The 25,013-nt window shown below is 39.4% G+C and overlaps 1 protein-coding gene and 1 long non-coding RNA gene across 2 annotated transcripts; both read right to left on the bottom strand.

Annotated features, from left to right (window-relative positions):
• Nucleotides 1–1,147: 1,147 nt before the first annotated feature.
• LOC138868743 (uncharacterized) lies at nucleotides 1,148–1,906 on the bottom strand. Its single transcript, XM_070146310.1, has one exon. The coding sequence runs from the start codon at nucleotides 1,904–1,906 to the stop codon at nucleotides 1,148–1,150; it is 759 nt and encodes a 252-aa protein (XP_070002411.1).
• Nucleotides 1,907–8,337: 6,431 nt separating this feature from the next.
• LOC104237921 (uncharacterized) lies at nucleotides 8,338–18,114 on the bottom strand. Its single transcript, XR_713778.2, has 2 exons — nucleotides 17,992–18,114; nucleotides 8,338–8,730 (listed from the first exon to the last, which is right to left on the bottom strand). It is a non-coding gene; the product is annotated as an uncharacterized lncRNA (long non-coding RNA).
• Nucleotides 18,115–25,013: the final 6,899 nt, after the last annotated feature.

Below are 25,013 nucleotides of genomic sequence, written 5' to 3'. Positions count from 1 at the left end.
CACATGCTTTAAAACCCAAGGTCTTCGAGCTAGAGAGTGCTTCGATTCCTCTCAATCTAACACCTGCAATAAGTTAGTATAAAACATAAATGAAAAGGGAGAGAGTTGCACCTTAGCAATGATAACGTTTGAGCCTCGATACATTTTAATTGCATGCTCCCGAGGACGCAGCACGACCCTTTATTCACTCATTCATGTGCAGTCGAGAATGTAGGTTATGGCTGCTACTTGGCTGTTTGCTTGTCTTTTGGCTTCTTCAATGTAGAGGGCGTCGATGCTGGTGCCACGTCGTGCACCGTGAACATCTCTCTTGCTGCATGCTGCTCCCCGTACACTGCTTTTACTCTATCTTTGGTTGAAAACTTCATCATTTGATGAAGGGTTGATGGCACTGCCCTCATAATGTGTATCCACGATCTTCCAAGTAAGGCATTGTATCTCATGTGACTTTCGATGAAATGAAACTTGGTATCTTGGATTGTACCGGCCATGTTGACTGGGAGGATGATACCCCCTTTCGTTGTCTCGCTCGCCATGTTTAATCCATTGAGGACTCGAGAAGTGAGTACAATCTGGTCGAGTAGTCCGAGCTGCTCCACCACTCTCGACCTGATTATGTTGGCTGAGCTACCTGGATCCACGAGCGCATATTTAATTTGAAATTTATTCAGAAGAAAAGAAATTACTAGTGCATCATTATGAGGCTGAGATAAGGTCTCAATGTCCTCTTCGCTGAATGTGACAGCATCCTCTGGTATGTAACCCCGAGTTCGCTTTTCCCTGGAGATGGATGTTTTCGTTCGCTTGACAACGAGTCCTTGTGGGGCGTCGACCCTTTCCAATGATCATGTGGATGACGTGCTGCAGTTCTTCTGGTTCATTCTTCCTGTTCGCCTCTCTTTCCCGAAATTGGTTTTTATCTCGGTCGCTGAGGAACTCTCGAAGGTGCCCTTCGCTGATCAGTCGGGCTACCTCCTCTCGAAGTTGTCTGCAATCCTCAGTCCTATGACTGTGAGTGCCGTGATATTTACATACCAAGTTAGTGTTCCTATGTGAAGGATATAACAGTATGGGTTTTGGCCACCTGGTATCTTTGATTTTATATATGGACGATACGATATCAGAGACATCAACGTTGAAGTTGTACTCAAATAAACGGGGTGCCTCCACCGGCCAAAGTGTGCGTATCGAACCCGAATTTACTCATGAGTCCCCGGGAATTCTGACCTCGATCTGTCCTTCGATTCCCTTGAGGTGCACTATGCCTCGGGGCATTTCTTTGATCTTCTACATATGGATGGTATCTTTCTTTGTTTGGCCTTGACTCCCCATCTGTAAACCTTTGTTCCTTTGTTAAGAGCCTGCTAGGATATACTGAGCTCGAGGGGGCTCCTAATTTGTTGTCCTCGACCCTAATCTTCGATTGATATCTGTTGTGTACATCTTCCCAAGTCACGGCGGGATATTCGATCAAATTTTGCTTTAGCTGCTTTGAAGCTATCGAGTTTCGTTCGCTCAAGCCCTGAGTGAATGCCTGCACTGCCCAGTCATCGGAGATCGGTGGTAATTCCATTCTCTCCATCTGGAAGCGAGATACGAATTCCCTCAGCATCTCATTCTCCCTTTGTTTGATATTGAAGACGTCAAACTTCCTTGTAGCAACCTTGATGGCAATGGCATGTGTCTTCACAAAAACATCTGCCAACATGGCAAACAAATCCATCGAGTTCGGGGGTAGGTTGTGATACCACATCATGGCCCCCTTCGACAATGTTTTTCCAAATTTCTTCAGCAAGACGGATTCAATCTCATCATCCTTTAAGGCATTCCCTTTTACAGCACAAGTATAAGCGGTAATGTGCTTATTAGGGCCCGTGTTCCCGTTATACTTCGGGATATCAGGCATTTTGAATTTCTTCAAGATAGGCTTTGGAGCCGCACTTGACGAGAATGGTTTCTGCACGAACTTCTTTGAAACTACACCCTTCAGAATCGGGGGTGCGCCCGGGATCTAATCGACCCTCCAGTTATATGTCTCCACCTTTTTATCGTTAGCCTCTATCTTCTTTTCTCCTGACACGATTCTTTTAGTCAATTCCTCGAGCATTTTCATGATTGCGGGGTTAGTCCTCGAGCCGCTTTTATTGAGTCTTTCTAGCACTGGTTTGTGCTGCATGTTTACTGGTTTAGCGGTGTTAAGGGTTTTGTTCTGACTTTGAATTTGAGCGATGGCGACTTGCTGAGCTTGCAGCATCTCGAATATCACTTGGAGATTGACTCCTCATTCTTCCATTCCTCGTGCTTCTTGGCCTCCAGCCTGGGCTTCCATGCGTCCATTCCTTACAGGGTTTGCGCCTACTTCCATGTTTAGAGCGTTGTGGGAGCTAATATCAACTGGTTCCTCGTTTGTCACTCCCTCAGGGTTTACAAGCGGTACACCGAGACCTATGTCGTTATTTTCTCCAAGTCCTTCAACGTCATGAGCAGGTACATTTTGTGTTCTAGAAATATTTTTGCCTGAAATCAAAAATTCTTTGACAAGAAAAAGTATGAAGAATAACGTGTGTTATCAGAAAACTAGCACCAAAACAATCACTATTATTTTTAGCCCCACGGTGGGCGCCAAACTATTTACCTTGAAAATGGTATTAACAATTATATTTGATTTTGTGGTTCTAAAAATATGTGATTTATTTTAATACTAGTTGTTAGGCAATAGATACTAAGTGTAAGTAAAGAGAATAAGATATGCAAACCATGTTGTCGCAAGACTGGGCCTCGAGCTGGCTGGAACAGGGGGCCTCGAGGTCTAGTTAAGGCAGTTAGTGATGGACAATTGACGAAGAAACAATGATATCGACGGATTCTAAGATATCCTTTTGCGGTTAATGATAGGCAATAAATGAAGAACAATAAATGAACAAGTAATAAACCTGTAGAGTAATTGTTGGACACGTTTAGGCAAGAAAAGCAGAGAATGTTCTGTTGTATTCAATGTTCATGTATGTTACAAAATGATAAAGGTCATCTTTATATAGGAGGGGTAATCCCAATATAGTACATGTCTAATAATGACGAGGAAATGTTATTGGTACAGTTGTATAATGGCTCGGTACGGATTTGTACTATTCTTGCAGACCTGGTTAGCTCTAACCACGTGTCCTTGGGAGCTTTCCTGCCTTCCCATGGTGATCATCGATTTGTACTGCTCCGAGATTGACCATAGTGAACTTTCGATATGCTCCCTCGAGGGACGCACCTCGGGGTCACACTTCAAATTCTGCTTCGAGCTTCTCGTAGAGTGCTATAGTAGCCCCAAAGTCGAACTCCACGATTTTGGCCGTATACAAAAGTTTTCTTTGATACCGGGCTGAGATTAACCAGCTCGAGGCCGAGACCAGGGAGCTTGCTGAGAAAAGAGACATGTATAAGATTCTCAGCGAGCAGCACAAAGGGGCCGTCAAGAATCTTCGGGACAAGTTAGATGCGGCTCAGAAGGAGCAGACTGATTTATCAGATAGGTAAAGATTTTCAAGGTTAGCGATAATGACTTGGACACGGCGACTAACGATCAAACCTTGCAGGTCCAGCAAAAGATTGACCGGATCGACCAACTCCGGGCTAAAATGAACGAGGTCCAGGCCATGGCCGATGTTTGGAAGGGAAAAATGGACTGGCTGGCTTCGGAGAAGGATACCGCTAGGGAGCAGCTGGCATCGATAGAGGTCCAACTCCGAGTGGAAAAAGAGAAGGGCGAAGCACGGACTCGACAAATTGAGGACCTCCAAACTCAACTGGGCTCGGCATTGCTGAATGAGATGCCTTTGGCAATGAGCTAGAAATAATGAGATCCGAGACGGAAACAACCAGGGCTGATGTTGAAGAGATGGTGGCCCAGTAAAAGGGACGATGTTGAGTCAGCCGAGGCCCGCCTAAAAGTCACAGTTGAGTACGTAAAGTGGTTGTCTCGGAGGGAGACTCTCGAGGAAATCCATGCCTGAGGAGAGGCAAAAGGCTCGAGGTTGAGGCCAAGAAGTTGGCTAAACCCAAGGGTGAAGAAGGATCTAAAGGCTCCTATGAACCCGAAGATGGAGAAGACCCCGACGGCTCTGGTAACGAGGCAGGTTTTTGTGAAGATCGGGCGTAGGTGCCTTAGGAATTTCTTCTTTGTTTTTGTATTTTGTACATTTGTTGAGGCTGTTTTTGTTGTCCTTTGTAAAGACATTTTAGAATGTATATAAAGTCTTTTTTCCCTTTCAATAAATTTTGAGTCACTGTTTTTAGCATCTTTTTGTAATTGCAAAGATTTCAAGTGCTTTAGCACAAAATTAAACGTAGTAATAAGTCATTGTTAGGAGGTTCGGGCAAGACTTGTTCATGATGTAAGTTATATTTGAAACTCGTGGGGGCTCGGTATAACCGGAAGCCTTCCCCAAAGTTCTTGTTTAGATATTTTTGGCTATAATTTTGTCGAGGGTAACATTTGAATTGGTTTGGAATTTTGAAGGCTTTATGTTTTTTATTACGGGCTTCGAACGTCTTTGAGCCATTTTTGGGGTGGCTGTAGCCTTTTAAGATCAGGCACTGCCTAATAGGCTTTGTACCTCCAGGCTTCGATAGCCCGAGTTGTCCGAGCTTGTCTTGGCGACAATCCCCAAGTGGGGGTGGCCATAGCCTTTTAAGTTTAGGCACTTCATAATAGGCTTTTATGCCTCCGGGCTTCGATAGCCCTAACCGTCCGAGTTTGTCTTGGATGACAGTCCCCGAGTGGGGTGATCTATTGGATCCGGATAGAGGCGTCCCTTGGGCTTGATATCCTTAAGCAACAAAATGTAATAGTCTTAAGGGACAAAATATATATCTGTAAGGTAGAAACTTTCTTTCATTTATGTGCGTGATATACAAGATTGTAAGTGTGTACAAGCTTCGTGTTTTGACTTAGGTGGTCTATGCAGGAACAGTTCATTTGATCGTTTGTCCCTTACAATCCTATCCACCAAGCCTAGACTGTTCAAGCACAAAGTTTCTTTCCTTGCTAAAAATCGTTACCCGAGGGTGATGGCCCGCAGTTGCCTCGTTAAAAACCTTGCAGAAAATCCATTTGGGATAAAACCGGTTCAAGGGAAAAAGAGTGCATCGCGTGCTTTCAGGCCTAATAACTACATTATCCTTTGGCTGTTTCCTGCAAGTGTTAGTCTATTTCGCAATTTATGTAACAATAAAAAAGAAAAAAAATGATGGGGATGTACCTTAGTAGTAGTATCATTTTAAGTGGGTTACGTTCCAGTTGTTCGGTAGCTGCTCACCGTTCCCTACTTCGAGTTTGTATGAACCTTTACCGATAATCTCGACAATTCAATATGGACCTTCCTAATTTGGTCCCAGCTTCCCTTCGTTCGGGTTTCGGGTGTTCAGTGTCACCTTTCTTAACACCAAGTCCCCGATATTAAAGTGTTATAGGTTGGCTCTCCGATTGTAATACCTTTCAATCCGTTGTTTCTGGATAGCTAACCGGACAAGGGCGGCCTCACTCCTCTCATTCAAAAGTTTGGGGCTCGTGCTCATGGCCTCACCATTTGACTCTTCAGTAGCATATTGGAACTTAAAACTCAGTTCTCCTACCTAGATCAGTATAAGCACTTTGGCACCGTAGACCAACAAAAATGGGGTGACCCGGGTACTCGACTTTGAGGTTGTACGATATGCCTACAAGACTTTGGGCAAAATTTCCTTCCATTTTCTTTTGGATTAGGTCAACCTTTTCTGAAGGTTTTGGTGTATGATATTGTTTGTAGACTCCACCTGCCCGTTCCCACAAGGATACAGGGTGTTGACAGGATCCTTTTGATCTTATGGCCCTCGAAAAATTTGCTTACCTTACTGCCGATGAACTGCTTCCCGTTGTCACATGCGATCTCGGCAAGCATCCCGAACCAACATATTATGTGGTCCCAAATAAAATTAATAACTTCTTTTTCCTTGACTTTCTCAAATGCCTGAGCTTCAACCCATTTAGAAAAATAGTCAGTCATAAATAATATAAATTGAGCCTTACTGGGTGCCCATGGCAGGGAACCGACGATGTTCATTCCCCATTTCATCAATAGCCAAGGCAACAGGAATGAATACAGTAGCTCCCCGGCCTGATGGATCATCCGTGTGTGCCTCTCATAGCCGTCACATTTCCGTACGAATTCCTTCACATCTTTCTCCATGTTGATCCAGTAGTAGCCAGCTCTTATTGTGCTAACCAACGATTCGGCCCTCGAATGGTTCCCGCAAGTTCCTTCTTGAACTTCACTCAAAACATATTCGGTGTCTCCCGATCGCAGACATATGGCGAGTGGGCCGTCGAACATTCTTCTGAACAGGGTGTTATCCTCGGACGGGCTGAATCTGGCCGCCTTCGTGGATAGAGCTCTCGATTCTTTAGGATCCGAGGGCAGCTTCCCTGTCTTCAAGTAATATATATACTTGTTTCTCCAATCCCAGGCTAAGCTTGTCGAGTTCATCTTGGCATGGCCTTCTTCCACTACCGATTTCATGAGTTGGATGACCGTTCCCAAGCTGAATTCATCGTCATCAACCGATGACCCCTTGTTCGCTAGAGCGTCAGCTTCGCTGTTTTGATCCCGGGGTATATATTGCAGGGTCCACTCCTAGAATCGATATAATGTTGCCTATAGTTTATCCAAGTATCTTCGCATTCATTCCTCTTTCACTTCGAACGTCCCGTTGACTTGATTTATCACAATGAGGGAATCACATTTAGCTTCGATCACCTCGGCCCCCAGGCTTTTATCCAGTTCGAGACCTGCACTAATGGCCTCATACTTGGCTTTATTATTGTCACACCTCCTATTTACCACCCCCGAAAGGGTAGAAGAGAGTCTTTTCCAATTTAAGTGACAATCGAAATGAGATTATTTACTTAAACATCAGAGTCTCCACTTGGGATAATTTATGGTGTCCCAAGTCACCGGTTTAAAATCCCGAGTCGAGGAAATTTGACTCTATTTACGGTCTGCGAACACAGAAATCCGGGTAAGGAATTCTGTTAACCCGGGAGAAGGTGTTAGGCATTCCTGAGTTCTGTGGTTCTAGCACGGTCGCTTTGATCATAGTTGGCTTAATCAAATTGTTTAATTACTCATTTTAGAACCTATGTATATTTGCCTTTTTTAATTAAGAAATTATCTTGAAACGGGTCACGCGTACGTGTACCCATTTGTTTGGCGCGTCAAAAAATCATGTCACGCGAACGTGTCCATGATTAATAACGCTTTATTATTATTAAGAAAGTTTGGCCGAAGTTGCACGAACGCATACTCCAGTTTTGTTTTTTAGAAATCGTAATCATGTCACGTGAACGTGTCCATAATCACAATGATATATTAAACGGGCCTAACGCAACTACGAGCATTTGTCATTTTTATATCTAAGTCATAAGATTAATACGAGAGCCATGAATGATTAAATTTGATGGCACACCTCGGACTATATGAACTAAATTAAATTAGTAGCCTATGAAAACCCATTTTATTATTGAGAAGATTTTATCGGAGTTGCGCGAATGCATACCCCGAATTAGTTTTTAGAATCGTAAGTATGTCACGCGAACGTGTCCACAATCACAATTGTATTTTAAATGCGCCTAAGTCTTTCTACGAATATTCGTTCTAATATCTAATTAAAGTATTTGTGAGGGCCATAGGCGATTTAATTAAATGGCACACCTCAATCTATTTGTGGAGGACAATACTTAATTAAAAAGGTCCAAGATGTTGGGTCTACTCTAAATTAAGGTTCAATTTACCCTTATTAGTTGTAAATCCACGCGGGATAAGACTGATTATTTTAATCACTTGAAAGGGTCTTGGGCCAGAGATAGGCCCAATGTCGTTTAAAGCTTTCAGAACAGAACACAAGAGAAGGCTGGGCTCAACATGAAGCCCAACATTGGGTCAAGAATGGCCATACCGTCCTCATGTATTAGAGAAGCCCAAATACAAAATGTAATAAATTAAATCATGTTGGGTACAATATGGCTCAGAATTGGGCACAATGAACGATAGCAACAAAACAAGCATGAAGAGCCCATTTCTCAGCAGGCTGCCCCGTATGGGCCCAGGCTAAGCCCAATCCCCTTAAGAATTTACGGGAAAAAAACACAACACAAGAACTAAAGATGAGCAACAGATTGTGAATCTGATTTAAACCCCAGCTTACAAATAATAGAGAGTTGAACATGGATCCAGAGCTACTCCTTTTATAACATACTAATTCTTGCATCAATCAAGTACTCTAACATTGCTAAAATTAGATGACCAAACTATGCAGTTTTAACAACCAGCTAACATTGCTAAAATTAAATGACTAAACCATGAAGTTTCAATAGCCAATGTTAACATGATATCTAAATTAACAACCTTAAATATGAAAGAAAAATACAAAAATCAACTACTGATCCAACCAAGTGACCAGTTTATGAAACTAAACTAGTTTAGATCCTAATACCTATGAAATTCTTCCTAAACCATTGTTCATTCAACAAATCCCATAATAACCATATAAGCTGAAAGAAAATAAACTAAGAATAGACATAGAAATTCAAGAAAATACATATAGGAGGAACTGATAGTCCTTGATTCATTCATTAACATTTTCATTACAACTACGTATATCAAAATACTTCTGTACTTCAGCAGTCATCACAATCCGAGAAAATACCTGGAAACCAAGAGCAAAGTGAAGAAAACAAAGAAGTTCAGTGAAGCAAAGCAAGCAAAGAAGCAGCAAATGATCAGCTAGCAAACAGCTTCAGCTCAAACCCATATTGAAATCAGAAATCCGTAAAAGAAGAACTTCAGAGTGTGTTTTTTCTTTCAGGAAGGAAAATCAGAAGTGAAAAACCACTCAACTCTCTCACACAATGCAGAAATTTTGTATATTTTCTATCGGTTCCAATGTCTCTCCCAAAAAAATGAAGGGAAAGAGTCCTTAAATAGGCACTTCTAAGGCAGCCCTAGCCTGGTTTTCTAATTCCCCTTCTACCCCTTATTCTTAGTTATTTTACCCTTTTTAACCCTTCAAATATATCTGAAACCTCCCTTCTCTTAACAAACCAGCCCCAACCTTATCCTCTAGAAGCTTCCCCCAACAGAAAAATATTCCCTCAAACCCCAAATACCCAAATTAACCCCTGACACCCCTATAATTACCTTCCTAGCCTAAACCAATGCAGGCCATCTGATTCCCAAACTTGGGCCCAAACGAGCAGGCTTCTAATGTCTAGGTCTGGCTTACCATAAGACGACATCAAACCAGTAAAGAAATGAACAATTAAACCAAAACCAAAAAGAACTTAAATTAACAGTAAACATGAACTTAACCAATTAAAACCCAAAAGTAATGAACTTAAAAATACTGATTAATTTAAGATATAATTGGTTAAAGAAAAAAAAGGAAAAGAGAAGAATAGGGAACCTAATAGAACAGTAAAACTAGACAGATTGGTAACATTTAAACTATCCCAACAGAGATCTAACTTAATCAAAGAAACAAAAAAGAAATTAACCTACTGACTTGAACAAACACATAGCAGAAACAAATAATCAAGCAAATGGTCGAAATGAAGCCAGAGTCAGGAGGCAAATATAGCAAAGGTAAAGAGGAAATGATGAGATATGGGCTAACCGGAAAGTGGCTTGGTAATGGAATCCAAGCAATGGCCCAGAAGGCGGAGAAGCAGTGATTGACCAACGTAGCTGGCTCTCAAAATCGAACCAAAACTCGTGTTAATCAAGGGCTCCGGATGAGAACTCTTGGTTAACACTAGTCTTGAGCCATATTGAACTTCGAAAGGTGAAGAAACAGTCTCAGCAGAAACTAGGGTTTTGTTTTTCAATTTTCAGATCCAAAATTGGGGGTGCTTGAAAGTGTTTTGGGGAATTTTGGTGATGGATTTGGGCGATGAGGGGACAGGGTCGCCTTGCATCAATTTGGGGGTGTTTGAAGGGATTAGGGTTTGGGATCCGATCTTCAATCTAAAATTCAAACGGCTTGATGATGATTTGAAGGAGAAATTTGGGATGAGGAGATAAAGGGGATTCCGGGGTGTTAAATTGGTGGTGTTTGGGATGGTCTGAGACGTCGCCGCCGACGGAGACGGTGGGGAACTTTAGGGCAGCGGCTAGGGTTTTCAGTCTCTGAACTTAGAGATGAGGAATGAGGGGGAAGTGGAATGGGGGATGCCTTGGGTTCAGACAGTTAAATATCAAAGGGAACCTTAATTCCCAACCGTTTGATCAATGGAGATCAACGGCTGGGATTTTAAGGGGGGAAATGACGTCGTTCAACTAACATGGAGGAAATTGGATCGGGTATAGAGCATTGGGCCCGGGTTTGGAGTTCATTTGGGTGGGGAGTTGAGCTCAATTTAAACAACCCCCTTTTTCCTAATTCTCTTCTTCCTTTTTTTTCAATTGTTTTTTTCTTTTCCTTTTTAAATTAATTAAAACCTGAATTAAACTCCTAAAATAATTAATTTGACAAAAATAAGTTGATTATCTAATATAATATTTACCAAAAATTAATTACTCCTAAATTACTAATTTAAAATTAAAAGGCTAAAAATGCAAAAGTAAGCCACTTTTGTGATTTTTATTTTTTAAATAAAACAACTAATTTACTAATTAATCTTAAAAATATAAAAATGAAACATAAATGCAATGCATGGTATTTTTGGTATTTTCATGATTTTAAGAAAAAATAAACATGCACAGAAATGCAAACAACTAGCACAAATTCCCACAAAATTCTATAGAATTGTAAAAAATGGAAAAAATTGTTTTTCTTGAATTTTGTAGTAATTCACATAGGACAAAAATCATATGCTCACAATTGTTAGTCAATTTCACAGTTCTAATAGATTTCCTAATTATGTTACCTGTGGACGGTTTCAACACGATGTCGAGTCCGAACCTCTTTGCGTTCAAAGAACCATCCGTATAGAGGGTCCAGATCCCCGACGAGGTCCTCGAGATTAACAACAATTCCTTTTCGACTTCGGGTATTAAGGCCGGTGTGAAGTCGTCCACGAAGTCTGCCAAAATTTAAGATTTGATGGCGATTCAGGGTCGATATTCAATATCATACCCACTTATTTCTCCGGCCCATTTGGCCAACCATCCTAAGAGCTCGGGTTTGTGCATTATGTTCCTCAATGGGTAAGTAGTCACGACACATATGGGATGGCATTGAAAATATGGCCTTAACTTCCTAGAGGCACTTAGCAAAGTGAGCGCCAATTTCTCCAAGTGAGGATACCTCGTTTCGGCCTCGCCTAGAATCTTGTAAGTAATTGCATACCTTCTTCTTCCTGGACCAAGACTCCACTTACCGCTATCTCAGATACCGCTAAATAGAGGTACAATTGCTCATCTACCTACGGAGTATGAAGTAAAGCGGACTCGAAATGTAGCGTTTGAGTTCTTCCAAAGCTTGTTGGCACTCCGGAGTCCACGAAAAGTTATTCTTCTTCTTCAATAACGAGAACAACCGATGCCTCTTATCGGAGGACCTGGAAATGAACTGACCCAAGGTGGATATGCGCCTAGTTAGTCTTTGAACGTCCTTGACATTGTCCACCATGGTGATGTCTTCTAGGGACTTGATTTTGTCGGAATTGATCTTGATTCCCCGGTTGGACAACATGAATCCAAGTAACATCCCGGACCCGACTCCGAATGTGCATTTCTACAGGTTCAGCTTCATATTGTATTTCTTCAGTATGTTGAAGGTTTCCTGCAAATGTTTCAAATGGTCCTCTGCTCGTAAGGACTTAATTAACATGTTGTCAATGTAAACCTCCAATGAGTTTCCTATTTGCTCTTCGAACATCCAATTTACTGGGCATTGGTAAGTGGCGCCAACATTTTTTAGTTCGTACGACATTACGTTATAACAATAGGTTCTGTATTTAGTTATGAAGGAAGTCTTTTTGGTCACCCGGGTCCATCCGGATCTAATTGTACCCAGAATAAGCATCAAGAAAGCTGAGTATCTCGTGGCCGACCGTCGCATCGATCGCTGGCAAAGGAAAAGATTCTTTAGGGTACGCCTTGTTCAAGTGTTTGTAATCTACACATGTTCTTAATTTATTTCCCTTTTTAGGCACTACCACTACGTTTGCTAACCAATCTGGATATTTAACTTCCTAAATGGAACCTATTTTAAGGAGTTTGGATATCTCGTCTTTGATGAATGCAGGCTTGAATTCGGACTGAGGCCTTCTCTTCTGTTTAATCGGGTGAAACTTCAGATCCAAGCTCAGCTTGTGAGTAGTTATTTCCGGCGGAATCCCTGTCATGTAAAGATGGGACAAAGCGAAACAATCTATGTTAGCTATAAGGAATTCAATAAGTTTTTTCCTGAGCTCGGGAGTTAGCCCCGTGACTTGGTATACATTCCAATCGGGCAGGTGCTCGATCAATCTGACTTGCTTCAGCTCTTCGACCATAGACTTAGTGGCATTGGAATCATCAGGGAATATGAAAGACTTAGGGACTCCGTAATCGCCATCATTGCCTGTCTCCTGCTTTTCTGGTTTAGTCGGTGCCGATGTCGGTGATTGCTATTTGGTTTCTCCCTTGGCAACACAACTCAAGTTCTTTGATGTCGAGAGTGCAGACATCGGGACCACCTCATCGGTCGCGAACATTTCTTTTACGGCCAATTGTTCCCTATAAATTGTTTTGATCCCTCCCGGTGTGGGAAATTTCAATGCCTGATGTAGTATCAAGGGTATTGCCCTCATGTTGTGAATACACGACCTCCCGAATAAAGCATTGTATCTCATATCTCATTCGATTACGCAAAACTTTGTTTTCTGAATAGTTCTGACGGTGTTTATCGGTAGGGTTATTTCCCCTTTAGTGGTGTCGCATGCCATGTTGAATCCATTTAAGACCCGGACTGCAGGCACTATTTGGTCTTGTAGACCTAGCTGTTCCACGACCCTCGATTTGATGATATTGGCCGAGCTACCTGGATCAATTAACACACATTTAACTCGAGATTTACTGATGAGTACAGATAATACCAGTGCATCATTGTGTGGGTGCACGATGCCTTCAGCGTCCTCATCGTTGAAAGATACGGTTCCCTCTGGTACATAATCCTGAACCCGGTTTTCCCTTGTAATGGATACTTTACTGCAGTTTAACATCGTCCCTTGGGGGATGTCAAATCCAACGATGATCATGTTAATGACATGTTGAGATTCCTCTTACTCGATCTGCTTGTTGGCGTCCCTATTCTTGAAGTGACTTTTGGATCGATCATTTATGAATTCTCGAAGGTGTTCGTTGTTGAATAACCAGGCTACTTCTTCTCTCAGTTGTTGGTAGTCTTTGGTTCCATGGTCGTGAACGGCATGATATTTACACATTAGGTTGGGGTCCCTCAAGGCAGGATCAAACTACAATGGTCGAGGCCACTTGGTGTTTTTGATGCATCCGATGGCGGATATGATGTTGGCAGCATCGACATTGAAGTTATACTCCGATAACTTTGGTGCCTCTCTGGCTCCGAGTGGCCTATCGAAATCGTTCTTGCTCATGAGTCCCTGACTATTGTGGCCTCGATCGTTCCTTTTTCCATTCCTTGCAGGATTGCGTCCGGACCCATTAGTTCTTCGATCTCCGTTATAAGGTTGATATCAATCTCTATTCGATCTTGGTTCATAGTCAACGATTCTTTTGGATATATCACTAGTTCTGACGGGATACACGAACCCGGAAGGGGTCCCGAGCTTCGTCTTCAACTCTGATTTTTGATTGGTACTTGTTATGGACGTCGGCCCAAGTTACCGCCGGGTATTCTACCAAGTTTTGTTTCAACTGCTGGGAAGACAATGATCTTTGAGGGTTGAGTCCTTGGGTGAATGCCTGAACGGCCCAATCGTCCGCGACCGGGGGCAGATCCATCCGTTCTATTTGAAACCTTGAAAGGAATTTTCTGAGCATCTCGTTATCTCTTTGCTTTATCTTGAAAAGGTCTGACTCGGTCTCGACCTTGATGGCCCTGGCATGCGCTTTTACAAAGTCATCTGCAACTATAGCAAACGAGTCAATAGAATTAGGGGTAAGTTGTGATACCATATCACAGCTCTCTTTGACAAGGTCTCCCCGAACTTATTCAGCAGAACGGATTCGATCTCATCATCCTCCAAGCCATTCCCATTGATGACGCACGTGTAGAAAGTCACGTGTTCATTTTGATCATTCGTTCCATTATACTTCAGAATTTCAGGCATACGAAACTTCTTCGGAATCGGCTTCGGAGCTACGCTCGGAGGGAAAGGCTTTTGGACAAAATTCTTGGAATCCAAGCCTTTCAGTATCGGGAGTGCTCCTAAGATTTGATCGACCGTGGAGTTATAGGTTTCCACTTTTTTGTCGTTAGCTTCAATTTTCTTTTCAAACGATTATACTCGTTTCGTCAATTCCTCGAGCATCTTTATTATCTCGAGGTTGGTCCTAGGTTCAGCTTCACTCGGACTTTCTATGACTGGTTCATTTCTGCGAGTGTTTTCCTAGGATGGTTCGGGCTTAACTCTGTTGCGGGCCCAACGTTGGTTCTGTAACTCGGCTATCGCTTCCTGTTAAGCCTGTAACATTTTGTAGATCACCCACAAGTTGATCCAATAGCCTTCACTGTCGTGCGTATCCCTGGCTACCGACCTAGCTCCCCCGCGAATGATGTGTTCCGGGTCGGTGGGAAAGTTAGCTTTGATGGCCACATGGGAGTTGGAATCGATTGAGTCTGAGACCAAAGCCCCGTTGGGTCAGCAGGGTGAACCTCGTTGCTGGGCACTATATTGTTGTTCCCGCTGTGGTGGCCAGATTCAGCAACAACATTTAAGTGAGCAATTTGAGAGTTTGACATCCTTAAGTTTTCCTGAAATTAAGATCTCAAATAACAAGAGTAAAGCAGGGTGTGTTATGAAAATTTGTATCAAATTGTCACTATTATCCTTAGCCCCACGGTGAGCGCCAAACTATTTACTCTCAAAGATGGATAATAATTAAATTTATAAGTGATTTTAAGGATATGCAGATTAATTCAATACAAATGATAAATTTGTGTTAGATTAAACAGATAAAGGAAGTGATAAATTGTCAAACCAACTATGGGGAGTGAACCCGGACTCAGTTACAACTTTAATGTAATACATGTTTTCGATCCTGGGCTCGTAATAAAGAAGAACTAATGAAGAAGAGTAAGAATAAGAATAAAATTGCTTTGGTATAAGAATAAAAAAAAATAGAAAAGTTACATTACTGTAATTATATAGTGTAATTACCACAAATTCTCACATTCCCCTTGAGAATTAAATAGTATAATTACATCTTCTTAATAACACTCAATTCCATGCTGACCAAATAATTATTTGGCCAGACAAAAATACCAAATTGTATAATTACACTCAATTACACTCAAATTCAATTCCAATGTGACTTCCAAACATGCTCTTTAAGAATCCAATACAATCCACAAGTAGGCAAAAACAGTAAGATGTCATTGAATCAAGTCATTATGCACAAAACATAGCACATTCAGTTGAGGGTAGGCTAGGAGAAACACATCAAGATTATATAGCCCCTGTTTAAAGCACCGATGACAGGCTACTGAACAAGTTTGACAAGTGCCACCCCACACTTAGGGTCGTTTGGTAGGGCGTATAAGAATAATGCTAAATAAGGTGCATTAGTAATGCATGGATTAGTAATGCATAGATTAATAATGCATGCATTAGTTAGTTATACAGAGATTATTTCTTATGCATTGTTTGATGTGGTGTATTAAAAATTAAAATGCATTGCATAATTTTTATGAAATTTAATTGTTTACAAAAATGTCCTCCATATTCTTTAACTTAAGGGACTTTAAGAATAATTTTGTCTTTAACCATGCTAATGCATGCATTAATAGCCTTTGTATAACTAATGTCATGGTTTTCTATGCATTAACTATACATAGTATAATACCAAATAGAGTGAATAACTAATGCTTGTATTAGTTATACATAGGTTGAAAAAGTGTACCAAACAAAGCATTACTAATACACAAAGATAATGCATGCATTATTTTCTCCACCAAACGACCTCTTAGTGCCTTAATACAATACAACCAGTTTAGGAAAAAAATGTAGGCAAATCAGCACCAAGAATTATAGAAGCAGTCATGAACTAGTGAACGACTTAATAATTTAGCACCAGTAGTAACAAGGTACTCAGATTTCCCTCATTGAAGCTAATCAACCAAGACTTCATACAATTCACCCAAACAATGCAACAAGATCAAGTAAACCAATGGAAGCAGTTCCCTTTATGCAAAAGTTACAATCACTTGTGCTCAAGCAAGGTACTCAGAATTCCTCTATGCATACTACCAAGAAAGCAAACACCCTGTTTGGTTGTCAGTAGTAAATCAGAATACATGTCTCCATGACTTGTTTACATCTAACTTGACAAATTTAACTTTCAGATTATATCCTGTTCATTTCCACGTTGTTCCACCGCTCTTGCAGTAACTATATATTAGGGGTGGCAATTTGAGCCCAAACCCATTTAACCCACCCAACTCGCCCAGAGATTAATGGGTTGGGTTACAAATATTTTAGCTCATGGGTCAATTTGGGCTCCCATTATATTTTATAGTTCATTCTGACCCATTAAGCAGCCCAAATACAACTGATGAAACTCACCCAAAACAAAAAATATCGCAACCCAACTTATATAGAAATTTATTTAGTTACCCCAATTTTACTTTTCTTTTTTTGTATTTTTAATTTTATGTTCTTTTGTTTTTTTGCATCATCCACCCACCCTGCCCCCCCCCTCCCCTCCCCTCCCAATTAGGAATTTTTTACTTTTTTTTTTTGTTTTTTTTTTCTGCACCACCTCCCTCACCCCCCCCCCCCCCAAAAATCCCCCCCCCTCAAAAAAAAATTACTTTTTTTTTGTATTTCAAAAAAAAATTACATTTTTTTTATTTTTAATTTTCTATTTTCTGTTTTTTTTCGTTTTTCTACATCACCGACCCACCCCACCCCCAAAAAAATTTCCGACTTACACATTTTAAGGTAAAAGACTTTTTTTATGCAAGATGAGCATGGTTCTAAAACATGGGTCAAGTTGAGCGGGTTGGGTTATGACCTATTGTTTAGCCCATCTTAGCCCAAGTACATTTTAGACTAGGTTGGGCAATGACCCATTTATTGACCTAACCCATCTTGACCCGCCCAAATTCAGCCTAACCCACCCAAATTCAGCCCAACCCGCCCATTTGCCACTCCTACTATATAGTATATTTATTCGCAGTCTTCTCTTCTTGTGCGACTCATGCAATTTAGAAAGTTGAGCTTTCAATTGTCAACAAGCAGAGGCGGATCCAGGATTTATATTTTATGGGTTTAATTTTTAAGATATTAGCATTGAACACATTATATTTTTAAAGTTATGGATTCATATCTATTATTTTTATAATTTTAATGGGTTCAATTGAACCCATAGTCAACCTTCTACATTTGCCTCTGTCAACAAGTGTAGTTCTCTTAAAACTTTACCATGAATATTACAGGATAAGTTTCAGCTTCTGTGTAAGTTGAATTTACTAATAGATGTTAATAAGTTAACTCATTCAGGATTAATCTGTTATGAATTTTCTATTCTAGCAGCAAAAGTAGTACTTTATTCACATTTAGCACGGTTAACTAATAGCTGTTTTTCTGTTAGCCTGTAGGGTTGCTGTGAGAAATCGAAGCAACAATCAATCGATGTTAAGGAAAATAAACACAAAACTAATTGAAGGATAAGTTTCTGCTGCATTGTGCTCAATATTGAAACGTATACACTAGCCAGGCACATAATAATTATATTTTTTATGGAGAAAGAGAAGTTGAGAGTAAGAATTTGAGAGCATTACTTGATAATTGCTGGTGAAGACTTTGTCCGGAGCCCCGAGAAAGAAGAATTTTTGGAGAACGGAGGGTTTGAGGGTTCTTGGGAGGAAGAGCATTTGGAGAACTGAGGGTTTGAGTCGGATTTAAAGTGCGAATTAGGGGAAAAGAATAAAAGTAGGCGGGTCAACCTATTTTTTACCCGACCCAACTATTAACCCGTAATGTGCTCTACCATATCCTGCCCTATTAAAAATTTTCAGAAATAATATTTTGTCCTGCCCTACCCTGTTAAAATCTTTTCCTGCATCGCTCTATTTAAAGTTTGCCCTACTCGCCCTGCCTCCATTGCCATCCTAGCAGAATATTTGGCAAAGAGATTTGTTTTTTTTTTTTTTTCCAAAGACAAGTCTTGTAGCAACCACCAAGAAACAGGGATTAGAATGTATAGAAGAGGGTACACTAACTATTTTTGTAAAGAATTAAGTCTTTTTTTGTAAGGCGTTTGTCCTGATTTTCTTATTAAATTTAAAAAAAAAACTTCTCTCGAAGGAAAGAGCAATTTGTTTACCATAATTGGAATTTTCTTTTCCTAGAAGGAAATAATAAATCTCTCGTATTTGGCTAGTCATTTTTCTTGGAAGAAGTTTAAACTTCTATAAATTAAGGATCATTCCTTCTCATTTATTAGCATCCATAATGTAGCCTTAAAGAGTTTGAGAGTCTTGTTTATGGGGAGAAATTCGTGACAAATGTTAGCCTCCTATTTGTTTTTGCCTCTTTGTGAGGTTGTTCTTTTAATATTTATACTCTCTTTTAGTGGATTGCTCATCTCCGCATGTGGACATAGATCAATTGATCGAATCACGTTAAATGTTTGTATCTCTTTTAGTATATTTTTTGTTGGTGTCTAGTTTATCATCGCTCAAAGTTTGCTTTATTAGTTTTCGCATGACATGCGATTATTTCAATCCTAATATTTCTTTTTGAAGTATATTAGTTCAAGGACTTTAAATAAATTGAAACAGACGAATGACGAGTAAGTAAATCCCATCAAGAAATGTTTTTTCCATTTTTAGCCCGCGTCAGAAACTATTGACATACACAATGTATATATATACAAAAGATATACAAAAAGTATATATTTTTTGCTATTATTTTGAGACCGATTATACAGTGTCATTTTTCCAATCGAATTCCTAAATTGTTAGATTACCGTAATAGCCCTTCAGAAAAATCTTAACACTGGTATTCCAATCCAGCAACGAAACACACGATTATAATATGCTACTGAAGATTTATTTTTATTTTGTAACCATATATTCTGACAAAACTGCAAGTGTCACATTGCATTCTCAGGTCCATATCCCCTCCATAAAATTAAAAACACTCCAGAAAAAAAAAAAAGTTTAAATTTAGAGAATTCAAGTTTCCCGCTTTCCAAGGACAAATCTACTCATTTCGTAGTACTAAAAACATGACAATGATAAGTCCTCTTACTTTCGTTCTCCAAAGTCCAATGACAATTGAAAGCTCCCAATTTCCATGAAAATAGAAATGGCTTTTCATCCACTTGCTATTAAATGCTTTTAATTTTCTGAATTTTTTTAAAATTAAATTAGGGGTGCTTATCTGGCGAATCGAGTGGATAATTACGCTTAAGGGTTCAACTTATCAGTTATCGGATTATAAATATAGTTATCCGCTAGCCATCTAATAAGATAACGAGCGGATTGATATCGGCTTAACGGTTATCGGGCGGTTTATCGGCTAAACCAAATAGAAATTTTTGAACAATCCTAGTCATCTAAAGAAGTTGTTAATAATGGTATATTCAATTTCCAATAATAGTGGATCACTCTGTAATAGTAGGTGGGGATACCAAAGGTCCTTGGCTCTTGCCTGATATCTTGGTCAATGTTATGTAACTCCAATGATGATGCTGTCATTGGAGTTGTACATGAGGTGCTAGCGGTATGTTTATTCAGCACCGATTTGTCTTTACTTTAGATGGCATTTTCTTTGCATACTATAACCTGGAGATGTGCATGTGCTTTATAATATTAACATGCAGAAGGGTGGTCTTTCTTTGGAAAAGGTTGAAGATACTCTTGATCTAAATATATTACACATGGTAATTTTGGCGAAGTTAGCGAATGCATAACGACGATCAATTCTAGTTAGGTTGTATGTTGTGGTCGATAGTAATAGTTTGCATTTGAAATATCTTTCTTGTTATGTTAATCATGAATGCAAGGCTAATTTTTATGTGTAATCTTACCTTCATATTCATGTGCTAATCATTACGTGCAATCTTTCCGTCAGATTTATTGCCTTTTTTTACTTTATTCTATCATGTAATAAAAAGGACAATATTAACGCATCTCACATTTTCCCTGATAGATAAAAAGAACATAATCAATTAATATTCATAGAGGTCATGACTTTCTCTGGAAAAAACCAACTACGTAACAAAGATGCACATATTGTCATTCATAAGGAGGTAAAAATGTAAATATAAAAATTCTTAATGGGCTAACGGTTTATCCGATTAAAAAATTAAATAATTCGCCCCCAAACCATTAAGCCGTTAATTATAAAATCTCAATCCGTTCACCATCCATTACCCCGATAACCCGATACCAACAAGCCAATAAGTCATTCGGTTCGGTTAATGGCTACGGTTCGATTTTCAATAGTCCTAAATTAAATAGATGTTCAATCAATTGCTTTATACTCCCTTCGTTCACTTTTACTTATCTATTATAGACTTTGCACACCCCTTAAAAATAATAAATGAAGTGCATAATTTACCATGATACCCATATTAATTGATGCATATTTTCAATGGATTTGGGAAAATAATTTAAAAAGGGTAATTAATATTGTGGGTATAATAGTAAAGAAGAAATTGTCTTCTTTTGATATGCGAAAAGTGACAAGTAAAAGTGAAAATCTATTTTTAGAATATTGGATAAGTAAAAGTGAACGAAGGGAGTATATATATATATATATATGTGTGTGTGTGTGTGTATGTGTGTGTGTGTGTTTGCGTGTGCGCGCGCGCTCGTGATAAAATTATTCATATTAATTGTTGTGCACCAACCCAACAATTAATATTGTTGTAAAGAAAGTGTTGAATTTGATAAAACTATGCTCCAGAAAACCAATACAGTCAGACCTCTCTAGCTATAACAACATCCTTATATAACAACACTTTTCTATAAAAGCCAAATTTTTCTGGAACTAAATCTCATTCTCATGTTCTATTATAATATATGTTTTCTATAACAGCAATTTGCTATAACATCAAAAAACCGGAACAAACGAGACTGTTATAGAGAGGTTTGACAGTACATCATCAGGCAGTTATGAAATGCAATTGATTTCCACTTCCACTTGGTCCATAATTTTTATATATATAAATAAAAAAGTAATAAATACAAAAAAATAGAAATATTAAGGAAGAGTAAGATTTTTACGGGGAATGATTGGTCCAACAGAAAAGTGAAAACAATGGGTCAACTTATAAGTTGTCTAATAATGTTAAGTACAACTAACATGCATGCAGGTTTAGGAGGAATATTCAGGAATAACAACGGGACATGGTTGGCAGGATTTCAAAAAAATATCCACGCTGCCAACGCATTACAAGCTGAGACTCTTGCCATACAAGAGGGACTGAAGCTAGCCATAGATCTCAACCTATTTTCACTATAAATCGAATCAGACGCAACAGAAGCAGTGAAACTACTACTTTTGGAATCAAACACTTCTAACTCTATCTTTCTTTAGTACAGGTCGTTAATGCTCCAAGGGCGAGAAATGATCATCAGGCATAATTTCCTCCAAGGAAATGCTACAACACACCTGTTAGCCAAGGAAGTGTTGAAACTGCCTATCCTAGACAAACCTTATCGGGTAGCAAGCCCACCTTTTTTTGTAATGCAATAATTACGAAAGGATAAGGAAGGATCTATATGTTTTGTTAAACAAATTACGTATGATGCTTGTAATACGATAGCTAGTCTAGCTAACTAAAGTGTCCTACACGACACTTGTATGGGCAATATATCATCTGAACCATCTTAGTATTAATGCAATATTATCCTTATTTTCAAAAAAAAAATGTTAAGTACAACTGATGCTCCTGATTGTGAGAAAAATAAAGTAGAGTGAATTTTTGAAAAAATATAGAATTCTCTAGAATGTCCTAATGAAGTATCCTTGATATTTAGTAGACATATCTAGATGTTCTAGAATGTTGTGAGAAGATAAGGTTATATATTAGAGACATCTAGATATTCTAGAGTATTATGGAAAGATAAGGTTCACTAGATTTTTCTTGTACATGTTCTAGAATATTATCTAGAACCATCCTTAGAGAAGTATAAATAGGGGTGGTCTTAGGCATTTGTAAGCAAGCCAAAACTCAAGAAAGCCTTCTTTCCAAAACAAGTTCTCCTATCTAAAATCTATCTTCTCTTTTCAAGCTTCCTCTTCTTTAGTTGAATCCTTCAATCTTAGTTAACGATCTTGGGTTAGCAGAAGGTCTCCAAATAATATTCTTCTTCTGCTATTCTTTACATGGTATCAGAGCCATAAGTCGGCTTTTGGATTTCAAGGTCGGGTTAGTGGTTGATTCAACTGGTTTCTCTAAATGGATTTGGGTGGTCGTGCTAATGGACTGGGGATTGAGTTATTGAACCAGTCCAACTACAAGGTATGGAAGACTTGTATGGAGTCATACCTTGTTGGTGAGGATTTGTGGGAAGTTGTCAATGGGAGTAACATAAGTCCTCCTACTGACGCATCGGGAAATAGCAATGCACGTAAGAAGTGGAAGCAGATTAATGCTAAGGCGGAGTTTATCCTAAAGAGGTCCATCTCTCATAATTTATTTGATCATATTATAAGGTGTAAATCAGCTCATGAAATATGGAGGACCTTCAATCAACTGTTCAACAAGAAGGATGAAGCTCGGCTACAGATTTTGGAGAATGAGTTAGCTAACACCACTCAAGGTAATCTCTCGATCACCGAGTATTTTTTGAAGGTTAAAGATCTGTGTTCTAAAATTTCTCTATTGAATCCGGATGAGGCTATCTCTGAAGCACGAATAAGAAGAATTATTATTAGTGGATTAAAGCCAGAATATATTCCCTTTATTACATCTATTCAAGGATGGGTTCAACAACCATCTTTGGAAGAATTTGAGAATTTGTTATCATCACAAGAGCTATTAGCCAAACAGATGGCTGGTGTATCTATCAAAGAAGGGGAAGGAAATGCTCTTGTCGCCGATAAGAGGAACTTTAAAGGGAAATTAAGAGATAGCATGCACTTTCAATCCTCAAGTGGTTCGAGCTCGCCAGGAAAGAAGGGGGAGTCTTCTAGCAATGGTAAAAAGCCTTTAAAATGTTACCGTTGTGGCAAAGTCGGGCACATAAAAAGATATTGTCAAGCCAAAGAGAGCAATATAGCTCAAATCGAGGAAGTTGCTGAAGAAGAAGAAAAAGAAGAAGACTGGGGGAAGTGCTTCACAACGGAGACTCGAGTAATAAATGCCATGGCTTCCATAAACTTTGAAAGAGACTGGATCGTGGATTCAGGATGTGGGCACCATCTCACTGGAGATCAATCCAAATTCTCTACCTTTAGCGAATACAACGGATATGATGTCATTGTTACAACAGATAATACAGTCCATAATGTGGCACTGTTGTGATCAACGAGAAGCAAAAAGACACTATCACCCTCAACAATGTCTTTCACGTTCCAGGTATGAAGAAAAATCTATTTTCAGTTGCAAATATTGTAGATGCTGGAAACTATTTGCTATTTGGCCTACGTGATGTGAAGTTCCTCCGAAATATCAAGGTACTCAAGGCAGATATCGTTCACTCAGGTAAGAGAGTTAACGATTTATATGTCTTATCTGCCTTTAATTCATATATTGAGAAGCTGATTAGCAATGATAATACACATCTTTGGCATGCTAGACTTGGACATCTAAGCATGGATAAATTAAAAGCCATGGTAAAGTTGAATCTAGTAAAAGGTTTGCCTAACTTAAGAAATTTTGATGGAGGAGAGGTTTGTGAAAGATGTCAATATGGAAAGGCACATCGTCTTCCATTTGACAAATCCTTGTCAAGGTGCAATGACCCACTAGAACTTATTCACAGTGACTTGATGGGGCTAACGAGAACTCCTTCATTTTCAGGCTACTCTTATATGCTAATTTTCATTGATGATTTTACTAGATTCATTTGGATTTATTTTGTGAAGCACAAGTCAGAAGTTTTCAGTAAGTTTGTGGAGTTCAAAGAAACTGTTGAAAGTGAACTGGATTCCAGAATAAGGCGGCTACGAACTAATAATGGCGATGAGTTTACATCAGATGAGTTTCTTTCCTTTTGTCGTTAGCATGACATTAAAAGAGAGCTGACATGCGTTGATACGCCACAACAAAATAGAGTGGCTGAAAGTAAGATCCGACACTTAACTGAGACATGTAAGAGTTGGCTTCATGCCAAGAATTTTACTAAAGCCTTGCGGGCAGAAGGTATGAAATATGCAGCATACGTAACTAACAGGATGCCGCTTTCTCCAAATAATATGAAGTCTCCCTATGAATTAATGTTTGGAGAAAAACCTAGCGTGAAACACCTCAGGGTTTTTGGTTCTATTTGTTATGTTCACATTCCGAATTCTCAACGGAGCAAGTTAGATGCCAAGGCAAGGAAATGCATCTTTGTCGGATATGATGAAAGGAAAAAGGGATGGAAGTGCATGGATCGTAAAAGTCATCTCTTTGTCGTTTCAAGGGATGTCATATTCGACGAAGTCTTTTTGTATTATGGAGTTGTGCAAGAAGGGGCAGGTTATAAACCCATGAACCCTGAAGCATCAAATCTGCCTATCACAAGTACTTCTTTAGATAATACAGTTGTTGAGGAGCTAAGAGAAAGGGGGAGCCCGAGAACTCAACTACATGAAACTCAACAAAAAGATGATTCATGTGGTTCGGGGAAGACCAAAACGA

Source organism: Nicotiana sylvestris, chromosome 5, assembly GCF_000393655.2.
Source record: "Nicotiana sylvestris chromosome 5, ASM39365v2, whole genome shotgun sequence".
Lineage (NCBI taxonomy): Eukaryota > Viridiplantae > Streptophyta > Magnoliopsida > Solanales > Solanaceae > Nicotiana > Nicotiana sylvestris.
The sequence above is the reverse complement of the archived record's forward strand: the minus strand, read 5'-3'. Positions and strand labels throughout refer to the sequence as shown.

What these genes read in the sequence shown, in the direction of transcription:
- LOC138868743 (XM_070146310.1), bottom strand. Translation starts at nt 1,906, where the DNA reads ATGCCTGATATCCCGAAGTATAACGGGAACACGGGCCCTAATAAGCAC.